The 11317-nt window shown below is 40.3% G+C and overlaps 1 protein-coding gene and 1 pseudogene across 1 annotated transcript; both read right to left on the reverse strand.

Annotated features, from left to right (window-relative positions):
• Nucleotides 1-1923: 1923 nt before the first annotated feature.
• On the reverse strand, nt 1924-6057 carry LOC141819108 (uncharacterized). The gene is made up of 3 exons (XM_074706473.1): nt 3049-6057; nt 2637-2810; nt 1924-2557 (listed from the first exon to the last, which is right to left on the reverse strand). Exons 1-2 carry the CDS (start codon nt 6055-6057, stop codon nt 2769-2771), a joined length of 3051 nt encoding a protein of 1016 aa, XP_074562574.1. The 3' UTR covers nt 1924-2557; nt 2637-2768.
• A 1288-nt stretch (nt 6058-7345) lies between these two features.
• On the reverse strand, nt 7346-10522 carry LOC141819105 (protein IQ-DOMAIN 31-like; annotated as a pseudogene).
• Between the last annotated feature and the right edge of the window lie 795 nt (nt 10523-11317).

Genomic DNA, 11317 nt, shown 5'->3' on the forward strand with positions numbered 1-11317 from the left:
ATAAATCGTGTTCAAAAAATCATTGCTCTTGATATGGTATATCACAATGATGTTTGAGGGCATGGATACAATCTGGACACCAGCCCGAGCATATAGGACCTAGTCCTATGTCAATCCGAGTTGGTTTGGTTCATCAGTTGATTTTGGTCAAAATCGTCTGATGGATCTTAGCAATTCTAAAATAAAAAATTTTGTTGCAAAAAAGAGGGAAGTTTAAGGATCTCAAATATGGGTGGATGAGTGATCATCATCGTCGTATCATTTATATTGAGCTTCTGACATCATGTTTCATATCCGAATCGTGTTCAAAAAATAGTTGCTCTCAATATAGTGTATCACAATGATATTTGAGGGCATCAATACAATTAGGACACCACCCCGAGCACATAGGACCTGGTCCCATGTCAATCCGAGATGATTTGTTCCAACAACCAATTTTGATCAAAAATTTTGTATCGAAGAAAGAGGAAAGCTCAAAGATCTCAAATATGGTGTGGATAAGTGATCATCATCGTCGTATCATTTATATTGAGCTTCCAATATTATTTCTTGTGCCTAAAACGTGTTCAAAAAATCACTGCTCTCGATATGATGTATCGCAATGATATTTGAGGGCACGAATACAATCAGGACACCAATCCGAGCACATAAGACCTAGTCCCATGTCAATTTGAGGTGGTTTGGGTCTATCAACCGATTTTTCTAGAATGCTCGATAATTTTGAAGTAGTTTTTCTGTCAGGAGTTTTGGAGCTGCCGGAACAGTGATTTACACCAAACCAAAGCGTGACACTTCAGTTTTAAGGATGCTTTTTGAAGATTTGAGCGCTGATAAAAAAAAATAATAGAATTGAGTTTCGCCCTGACCATTGCAGTCGGAGCTGGCCAGAAGGAACATTGCGTTTCGCAAGTTAGGACTTCGGTGGTTGGGAGGGGAGGTCGTTTGTCTTCGTTGAGTTGCCGCACTGCAAACCGTCGAAACTACATCGTTGGCCGTTTGGAAATGGTGTGGTGTTAGGTTTAAGTTTTCTTGTTCTCCTTTTTGACGAAGAAGGTGCACCGTTGCCGATCATTTGGCAAAGTCATGTACGCGGTTCGGTAATTTGCCCTAGAATCTTCCTTCCTACCTTCACAAAGCCATCAAAATTGACTCACTATTTAAGCCTTGTTTTTTTTGTTGGCACGCTCTCAAAAAATGTTAGATTCAAGAACAATTCTGTTCCAAAAAGGAACAAAACAAAAGAAAACAAATCTCTGTGCAATGAATCAGTAGGTTCATCGTTAGGTAACACGCAAATTTAGACAACATACATGCCTGTCATCAGCACATTCAACTACAGCCATTGAATTGTACAAATAATTGGAAATTCACAGTTCATTATTCATGCAAAATAATGATTCAGTGGAAGAAAATGCTTAGCTGTTAAAACATTTAATAGGAACAAAGAATATTGACAATAAAAAGTTTAAAATAGTCTTTAAAATGCTTTATTTTTATAAAAAAAAACAACAAATAGCTTTGTTTCAAAGCTTCAGAATGTTTGTGCAGGCTTGCTTCCTCAGGATGCTCAGAATGAAAAGCCAACCACAATTTTTGCAGTACAGTGAACCTCTACTGTTATTTCTATCAGTATGTTGTCAGTAAATCCAATTAAAAGCCTTCCTCTTACATCTAAAATGACTGATCACTCAGATCCCCTCGATGTATTTAATTGTCAGAAGGCAGTGAGGAAAATAAAGTAGAAGAAATCTGTTAAAAGGAATATAACTAAGGGACCATTCCATTCGTGCTTTATTCAAAACAATAACAGCCAATGGAGTAGGAGCTCAAGGAGTAGCGGACTGGAGGTAGAGTTCAAACTTAGACTTTTGAAATCCAACATCATAATGGATTCTGAACTCCAAGTTAAATGATGGGTGAAATTGCAGGTTCAGAAATATTTGGCATCTCTTTACTGTCAAATAAAATCTGATGCTTCGCCTATTAGACTCATTGATAAAAACAACATAGTCTATCCTCCTTCCATAATGCTTTGTATTGCAGGAATTCAACACCGCTGATAGATGATAAAAGACATTTTACTCAGAGCCCTCATCTACCCCTCTTCAAGATTACCTAGGCTGATGATGTGATGATATTTTCTGCTTAGATGATATCCTAGGTATCGCAGCAATCCTCTATGATGCCCTTGGCTTCAATGGATATCCTCTTCCACTGGAATATTGTCCTTCTGAAACATTGCAGCCATCAGGTATAGAGGGATCTTATTAGGCTAGGAATATTGCTCGAGATCCAACCATAGCCATCTTGCTGCTGATCACGACTGACTGGCAATATCATTACTGGACAAAATGGACAATTAATGTCCATTGCCAACCAAAGTATCCCATAAAGACAAAAAAACATCACCTAATAGTTATTTGGATGGTGTTTCAGTGCAAAGGAGATAAAGTGACAAATTTCTACACTGATGGATGGAAGTACTACCAAGATGTTATGCGTATGCCCATTTGAAGCAACTTGGTTTATCAATTGTGAACAGGGCAAGGAGGGTAGTCTGAAAACACAGAACAAGATAAATGTTGTGTAAAAAAAAACACAGTTGCTAACATTAATTGGCAATTGAACAAGCATACCTTTGTTATGCAGAAGGAGCATCTACAAATTTTGTTTTTGGTGGTGTGTTATCCAAGGTATCCCATGTAATGTGTGCTCCCATTATTCACAAAGGGAACATGGAACAAGACAAGAATGCAGTATAGGAATGTCTAACTCCCGCCAGAAGGTTCATCATAGTGCCAATCTATACCCTGTGAAAAAATATTCTGAATTAGAAAAAGAATAGATTTGATTGACAAATCAAATTTTAGAAAACTAAAGCCCAGCAAGCTTGCAATTAGTGTGAAACATGTTGACAATAAAAAAGTTGTACATGTATGAACAACTTGTGGAATTAGTAACCAACAATCGGGCTGTTTGACCACTTCAAAAATTCTTTAAAAGCAATCACTGATAATGATTAATGAGAGGGATCAAGGATGAACTAACCATGTGGTATGCACAGTAAAGAAGCTGGAGCCCTTCTTCCCATTTATTAGCCATGAGGAGTCCCTTAACAAGATAAGAGAAAATTACTAGTTCCGGCACACATCCACTTGTTATCATCTTACTGTACAAATCGAAGGCCTTCTCAATCTGAGATGATAAACAAAGGCCCTCAATAACCGAACTGTACATGTTTCTGTTTGCAATACTTGAACCTGACAAACTGCCTTCTATCTCTCTGTGCAATTCCAAAGCCCTTTCCAGATTACCAGCCTTTGAGAAACTAAATATTAGAATGTTGTAAACAGGTGCAAGTGGTATCATTTTATAGGTTGTTATCTCATCTAAAAGGCCAAGTGAACTAATAAACTTCTTGCTGAAGCCTTGGATGACATTAGAATAACTGGATATGTGCCTTGGCCAATAAGTCTGCTTCATCTCCTCCAGAAACTTGTGAGCATCATCAAGAAGGCCAGCAGTGCAACAATGGTTTATCAAGACTCTGTATGTGATAAAATTTGGGGCACAACTCTTTGCAGTCATTTGTCTAAAAAGCTCTAAGCACATATCGATTTTACATGCTTTCCCAAACCCATCTATCAGGGCGGTGTAAGTCACCACATTCGGAATACATCCTTTTTCTTCCATCATAATTAAAAGCTTATGGGCCTCCTCTGTTTTACCTACCTTACAAAGGCCATCAATCATCTCAGTATAAGTGACGACATTTAGAGAACAAGAGCTCTCTAACATTTTGGAGAGAACTTTCAAAGCAAGATCGAGACGTTTATCCTTAAATAACCTATCAATAAGGGAGCTGTATGTATATACACTAGGAATATAACCATTTTGAGACATTCTAACAAATACCTCCTGTGCATCATCAAGTTTGCCGACCTTGCAAAACCCATCAATGAGGGCATCATAAACAATCTGATTAGGCTCACAGTCAGCGGATGACATTGCATTGAGTAAATCACGAGCCTCAACTACTTTATGAGCTTTACATAAGCCATCAACCAATGCACCATATGTAAAAACATTTGGCTCTATGATTTCATTGCTTCCATCATTAAAGTAATTATCAGCAATTTTCTCCTCACAATTTCCTCTCATCTTAGCATAGATATGACAAGCACCATCAATCTCTCCAGCCTTGCAAAGACCATCAATCAATGCAGTGTAGGTGATGACGTTTGGAATACAACCCATGCTAATCATGCTCTTGAAAAGTTCATTAGCCTTGGAGACTTGTTTTGTTTTCAAGTAAGCATGTATAAGTGCAGTATAAGTCACTACATTTGGGGTACAACCATTTATCTGCATTTCATTGAACCATCTACTAGCCTGTTTAATTAGCCCCACCTTGCAAAAAGTGTCGATTAAAATTGTATATGTATAAACATCAGGCACAACACCAATCTTCTTCATTTCCTGAAATAAAAGGAAAGCCTCCTCTAATTTACTTGCCTGGCAAAAACCATCAATAACCTTTGTGTATGTGCTACAATCAGGAGCAAATCCCTTTTTCATCATCTCCTTTATAATCTGAAATGCCTTATCAAATTTCCCCATGTGACAAAGGCATTGCGCAAAATTGCCCACATTTATTTTGTTTAGCACAAATCCTGCATTCAGCATCTCCTCATATGCATGTTCTGCCAACTCCAGCAATTCAGAACTTGGGAACTCTTTATTTCCACATATTCCCCCAATAAATATGTTATAGGTCACATAGCCTGGTCGACAACCACAAGCAATCATCTTCTTTAGTAGCTTATATGCATAAGCATAGTCTCTGGTAGAGCAGTATCCGTGCATTAGAGAATTAAACAAAGATGGGCTTGGATTGCAGCCCTCTGTAATCATCATTTTAATAATTCTCTTACACCAGCCAAGCTGCTTCTTCTTGAGAAACCCTGAAAGCAATGTCCTATATGTCACAACATTAGGGACACATGAATTAGACCTCATCCTATGAAGGAAAGACATGGCTTCCTCAAAAAGAGAAGCTTCCAACAATCCACTAATCATTTGAGTACATAACACTGTATCCAGAGTAAAATCTTCTCTCTCGATAATATTAACAGCTTCAACCCACCGTCCTGCTTTGCACAAAGAATGGGCAAAGCAGCCCATTGTGAACCTGTTCAAACCAAATCCCACATCAGACATCTCTTTATGTACCAAAAAAGCTGGTCCTAGTTGGTCGGCACTCAAAAGAACTTGCAGCAAAGCATTGTAAGTCACCTTGGATGGCTTGTATCCAAAATCCTTCAGACGACCAAGCTCTTCCAGAGCCTCATTCCAAAAACCATTATGACAGCACTTCCTTACCAAAACATTTAGCAACCTCTCAAGAATTTCCTGGTCATCCTGTTCAATTTCTCTAAGAAAATCCTGAGGAACTCTGTTCTTCTTATCAAAGCCTAAAATTTCTATCAATGCATCATACACCGAATCCGTGTGGCTATAGCCAATCTGCCTACCAGCCCAAATAAAGAATCTGAGAGACAAATCAGGAGGTTTCACTAATCTTAATACCTCAATCACCAACGACTCATTCAATTTTCCTCTGAATTGCCTAAGTGTCTCCACCGTCTTGTGATCAAAGTTACTTCCACATGCCCTAATAGCGTTGACGATCAAAATGGCATCCTCGGAGAAGTTTACTGCACCAGCAGACTTCTCATAGAGGGCATCACGGTCTCCAGCAGCGGCTTCGTGTAAAAAGGCGAAGTCTTTCAGCGAGATCGATCCCTCCTGATGATCCTTTCGATCGGAAGACTCTCCGTTCGGCAGAAATCCGAACTCCGGATCGACTAATCCATCCAAATCATCGTGGGATGAGGAACAGCTACTACCGGTGCTGAATAGGTGAATGCGGGGCCTCTTCAAGGGATTGCCAAGGGAAATCGGTGATTGAATCGGAAAGAAGCAGCGTTTGACGCCAAATAAGGAGAAAACGGCAGGAGACTGGACGAGAATCACCGCCGCTGCACGTCGGCTCATGCTGCTGCAGCAGCGTGGAGATTGGACCTTGGCATTAGGGAAGCGAACAGAGATCAACTCGACATCAAGTTCATGAATACTGGACGTCGGCGAAGAGTATTACGGGAAAAGCGGCGATTCGATCGCACCTTGGAGGTTTTGAACGTTGTTCTAGTAAAACCCTAGAAGAGCAGAGCAACGTAGCAGAATGAAATATGAGGGTATTTTCGGTACTGAGACGACATCGTGTGCATTTGGCTTACCTTTTCTTTTATCGATTCATTTCGTTATCATTATTATTATTATTATTATTCTTATTTAATAAATAAATAATAGATATGATCACGATTCAAAATTGACGACTCGAGGATTTAAAATCGTTGATTTGATGATTTTTCACAGGTCACCGTTAGCCTCAACTATTCAAGACGGTGATGATTCTAGTTCAAAACCGTTGATTCACGATTCATCACTGTTTCGATTAAATACCACGGATAGTCAAATCGTCAGTCAACAAACAGTCGGACGTAGGCAACCTCCTGGATGAGCTAGGGTGCGAGAGATGATCCGAACCTGAAATACACTTCAGAGAAGAGGGTAGATTGGTATCGGAGAGTCTGACAAACCACTCCGACGCTCATGTTAGAGTTTCGAAGAAGATGATGAAATGCAAAAAGGAGAGAACACGGTGCTAGCAGAGTTTTCGAAAGCGAACCTCGAATATGGTGGTGGGTTGAATCTTTTATAGCCTACTCCTCCTATCCCCCATGGCAACCTGCAAAGGGTACTAGGTCCGACAACCCTTTCCTTTTGGCTTTGTGTGCAGAAAGAGGGGTATCCGAGGGGGACCAAGTCTGGCAACCTCGTATTCCTTATGCAAAAAAAGGAGTATCTAAGGGGACCGGGTCTGACAACCTTATAATCACTTGTACGCCCTCAGATTGCTGTATGTCTATAAGAATATTCGCATTCTCCTTTAGCAGGCTATGTAAGATACACAAGCTATACATAGGAGTTTCACTAGATTTAATTCTACGCAAAAATGAATGAGCAAAAGAATAATAATAATGACTTTGATATCACTCCGGTCCTAATTATTTATATGCACAACAAACACTTGTAATGCTAATTTTTTCTCGGCAAAAAAAAAAAAACTAAAAATCATTTTGAAGTGCAATCGAATATCCTGCACACTTCACCATTTAGCTAGTAACATTGTTAGTTAAGAAAAATGTAACATAACATGCACATAGCACGCCCACCATGTTACTATGCCGTTCGACGAATTAACAGGATTAATGGGGTTAAGAGTGATGAAAATTTTGTAAAAGCAAACTACTTTTTTGAGTTAATCAAATTACAGGTGAAAGTAGTAACAAAGTAAATGCATCTATATTGAAGATAAGGAATGAATTCATACCATTTACATCCCTACCTTGTATCGGTCTCTTTGTCCTGGGTGAACTCATCTTGCCATTGGTAGCAGACGGTAGAGAGTGTCGGCGAGTAATTTCACTTTTGTCGACAGAGTCCGACACAAGCCTTGGAGATATTTGCCCACGCAATTTTGCCTTAGCAGATTCAGTTGCAGCCATATAACTAGGAAGCACAGGAATATTTGGCAAACCGTTTTCAGGATATTCTGATTTGGCTGCTGAGAAAGATCTCCTTTGCTGGTCTTTTGGATTTCATGACAAAGTTGTTCTTCCTTCAAGCTTACTTCTTCACCCATCACTATGTTGTTCTCAGCATTATCCATCTCCTGCAATAGTTGTGTTTCATTCGATGGTTTATCATCAGGCAGCACATCAATTTGTTCATCTGCTACTGTGGGCCCAGAAACATTTTCAGTATCCAGTTTCATAGTAGGTGTTACAGCATTATCCTTCTTTGTTTTTTCAATGGAATCAACAACTCCTTGACTAGGATTCTCAGATAAACCAACAGCTACCTTTTTCAAACTTTCTGAGACTTCCAATCTCTGGTTGCTGATTTCTGACAGTGCTCTCCATATGATGTGGAGGAGAGAGTGTCGTGGAGGAGAGATAGAAGAGCAAATCTCTGGTAATGCTCGTTCCCATCCTTTATAGTAGATATCTTTCTTAAATTACGTTTTACCCTTTCAAGCTCCGATTGTGCTTGTTCCGGTATGCCTTCTGCCGAGTAATTGTTCGCCTTTTTCAGATTCCTCTTCATTTTCTCAGATTCATTGTTTGTATTTGTTTGAGCAGCTCCAACATTTGAGGCAGAACTATTTCGCACGCGCCTTGACTTTCCTGATTCATATTCCACAGCGCTGTTTGCTTGGCCTTTCGAAGTAATTCTCCGTTTCGACTTGACCGTTGGCACTGTGAAACTGATAGTGGTCCATCTGTCTAACCAGCTGAAGACTGAATTTGGGTCACCTTTGTCGTAATTAATTTGCAGAGATTTTGCAAGAATTGATGAAGAAAGAAGCTGCAGAACATGAATAACTCGTAAGCAGAGAAATTTGTTGGTGGATCAGTTTATACGAAAACAATAAAAAAAATAAAAAAATGATTAAAAAAATCATAGATACATGGCATTAATAGCACAGGTGACAAAGATGATAATTTTACAAAGGCTAATGTAACATATGGTAGCAGATAGCAAACAAATTGGTATAGTAAAAAACAGAATGCCAAGCCATCAGTAGAGTTCAGCAGTGAGTGCAGTGCAGCATTTTGCATGTCACCAAATGCTTCCATACCAAGCTTCTATCTTGCACTTAGATGAAGGTATCTGACACAGTATTAATTCAAGCACTTAAGCCATTTTTTTTAGAAAAAGAGGAAAGGGAACTCATCATAATAAGGTGGGGTCCAAATTAGGCATGGGAGCAAGGAGAAAATGGATCAAAAATATAAATATTAATGTATATAATGTAATATATAGTTTATATAATATATAGCAAATGTATATATAATGCCTGCAGCATATAATGTATGTAACCTATCAGGTCTGATATCCTGCCCGACGAAAAAACCCACCTCCCGTGCGCGACCGCCGGACCTCTCGCATTCATCGCCGCCGTTCGACGCCGTCCGGTCACCGCCGGCCACCATCCCGGGCTCGTTGGAAGCGCAACTCGACGGCGCACACATCGGCACCGGATTCCGGCCGGATTGGGCCGGAATTTCCGGCCGAAACAAGCAGACGCGCTGGTGGCCGATTTCGCGGAATCCGACCGTCTGGCCGAAATTGACCGGCTCTGGCGGCGATTTCGATCAGAATTCGGCCGAATTCCGGCCGAATCGGGGCCGGACTCCGGCCGCGGTCGACGCGCCGGCGCCGGGCGCGTCGACCGCGGCCGGAATCCGGCCGAAATTTGGCCGAAACCGGCCAACAGTGTCTGTTGGCTCAGTTTCGGCCGGATTTCGGTCGGATTCCGGCCGAATCGGGGCCAGACTCCGGCCACCTCCGGACCGCCGTCGAGTTGCGGTTCCAACGGGTCCGGTCGGGCGGCAATCGGTGGTCGGACGGCGATGAACGGACGCCAGCGGCGAAGGTCCGAGGAAAAACACTGTGCAATCGTGATTTTTGGACGGCTGCTGTTGATCGCGATCGAACGTGGATGGCGTGAATCGATCGCGCACGGGGTCGCGTTTTTTTCGTCGCGCAATATATCAAATCTATGTAACCTATTGTTTATAGTTTAACGGACATTTTGAAAAGACTTAAAAAAAGGTTTGGTGATATTTTGAAATGTCATAATTTGGGGGAAGTTTGAAATTACTAAAAAATTTGGAGGGCTTATTGAAATGTTCCCAAATATAACCTAATAGGCCTGGTGCTCTCCTCCATTACCCCACAAATATTACCTTTTTCCTATCTTTTCATCACTCACAACCACACAAAGAAATGAAGTTGTCAGTGAAACGACTAGATTATGATGATACACAATCTACAAACAGGATAAGAACACAATAAAAGGAAGAACCAAGCCAGCCATCACCCCCTCCCATATATCTTGACACGAGCAACTGCAACACCCCCTTCCTCTTCCTATCCCAATAAGATGCCTCCCAATGCAACCGCTGTAGTCCCCTCCTTCCCTACTGCCAAACTTCCTTTTCTCCGAGCATGATGTGATTGACCTGCAAATCCCCAGGTAATATTCCTTCTAGATCTCTTCTTATTTCAGCTACTAGGACTCTTTTTTCATACCCACACCATTGTCTTGTTTAACATGGGTACAAGAGGCATATATGCTGAGTGTGAGTGATAGAGCCAAACTGTATGACACAACATGGATATGGTAAGTGTATATCCTGAGAAGAGTTTGAGCCAAACTGTATTTCAAATCGAGCCATAGCCATGTTTGATACCAAAAGGCTTTAGTTGAGACAGTCACACTAGCTAACCTGGATAATTGCTTTAAAAAAAGTAGACAGAACAAATATACCTTCCATATATATGTATTTGATGAAAACTTCCCTTTCCAAGTATCTTGTGCTATCGGATCCTGAAAAGAAATTGAGAAAACAATTAATACTATGCACATGAGAACTTGACTAACTATGAAAATCAGTCACTTAATGGATTGAGAGTCCTAATTTAAATTTGGAAAATTAGAAAGGTCAGTATAACTTGAGAATCACATAAAGGGATTCCCTAACAGATACCAGTGACATGATGGAAGGGGAAGAACTTAGTGAAATCCAAAATTCACACTGAAATCACAACATAGGAAACAATATCACATTAGTAATTCATTTGTCAATAATTGGATCACTTTTGAATTTCCTCACGATTTCATGTTAATAACAAAGTTGCTCTAAGATAAAGATTCCAGAAACCTGATATAAGAAGAAAGTTAGAAGTATATAATTTACCAACTATCAGCATTTCAAATCAGTTCATTTCTGTCAATTGAAAGAGAATACTAATGGCGATAAATAGACCAATTGGAAGACCATTTTTTTACTTAAATGAGAAGCTTTGTCTATAAGCCCCAAAACTGGCTAAATAGTAGGAAGTTTTACATCATCATCATGTGGCCACATATATCCCAACTGTTTGGGATTGGCTAAAATCAAAGATAGAAATGTTATTCCATCATGGTCAGGACAGGTTAAACTTATCATTCCACCTATCCTATGGACTGAAACTGAACCGAGTCACGCAGCGGTGACCTACCTCAACAAACACATTGATCTGTCATATGCCACCCACCTCTTAGTTGGCATTGATTACATAAGGTCCTTCCAATCCACGTATTGTAGAACCACCATTGCTACAGATGCAACCTAGGGAAGAC

Source organism: Curcuma longa, unplaced genomic scaffold (assembly GCF_044706935.1).
Source record: "Curcuma longa cultivar G26 ecotype Majalengka, Jawa Barat unplaced genomic scaffold, ITB_CL_G26_1.1 contig_27788, whole genome shotgun sequence".
NCBI lineage: Eukaryota > Viridiplantae > Streptophyta > Magnoliopsida > Zingiberales > Zingiberaceae > Curcuma > Curcuma longa.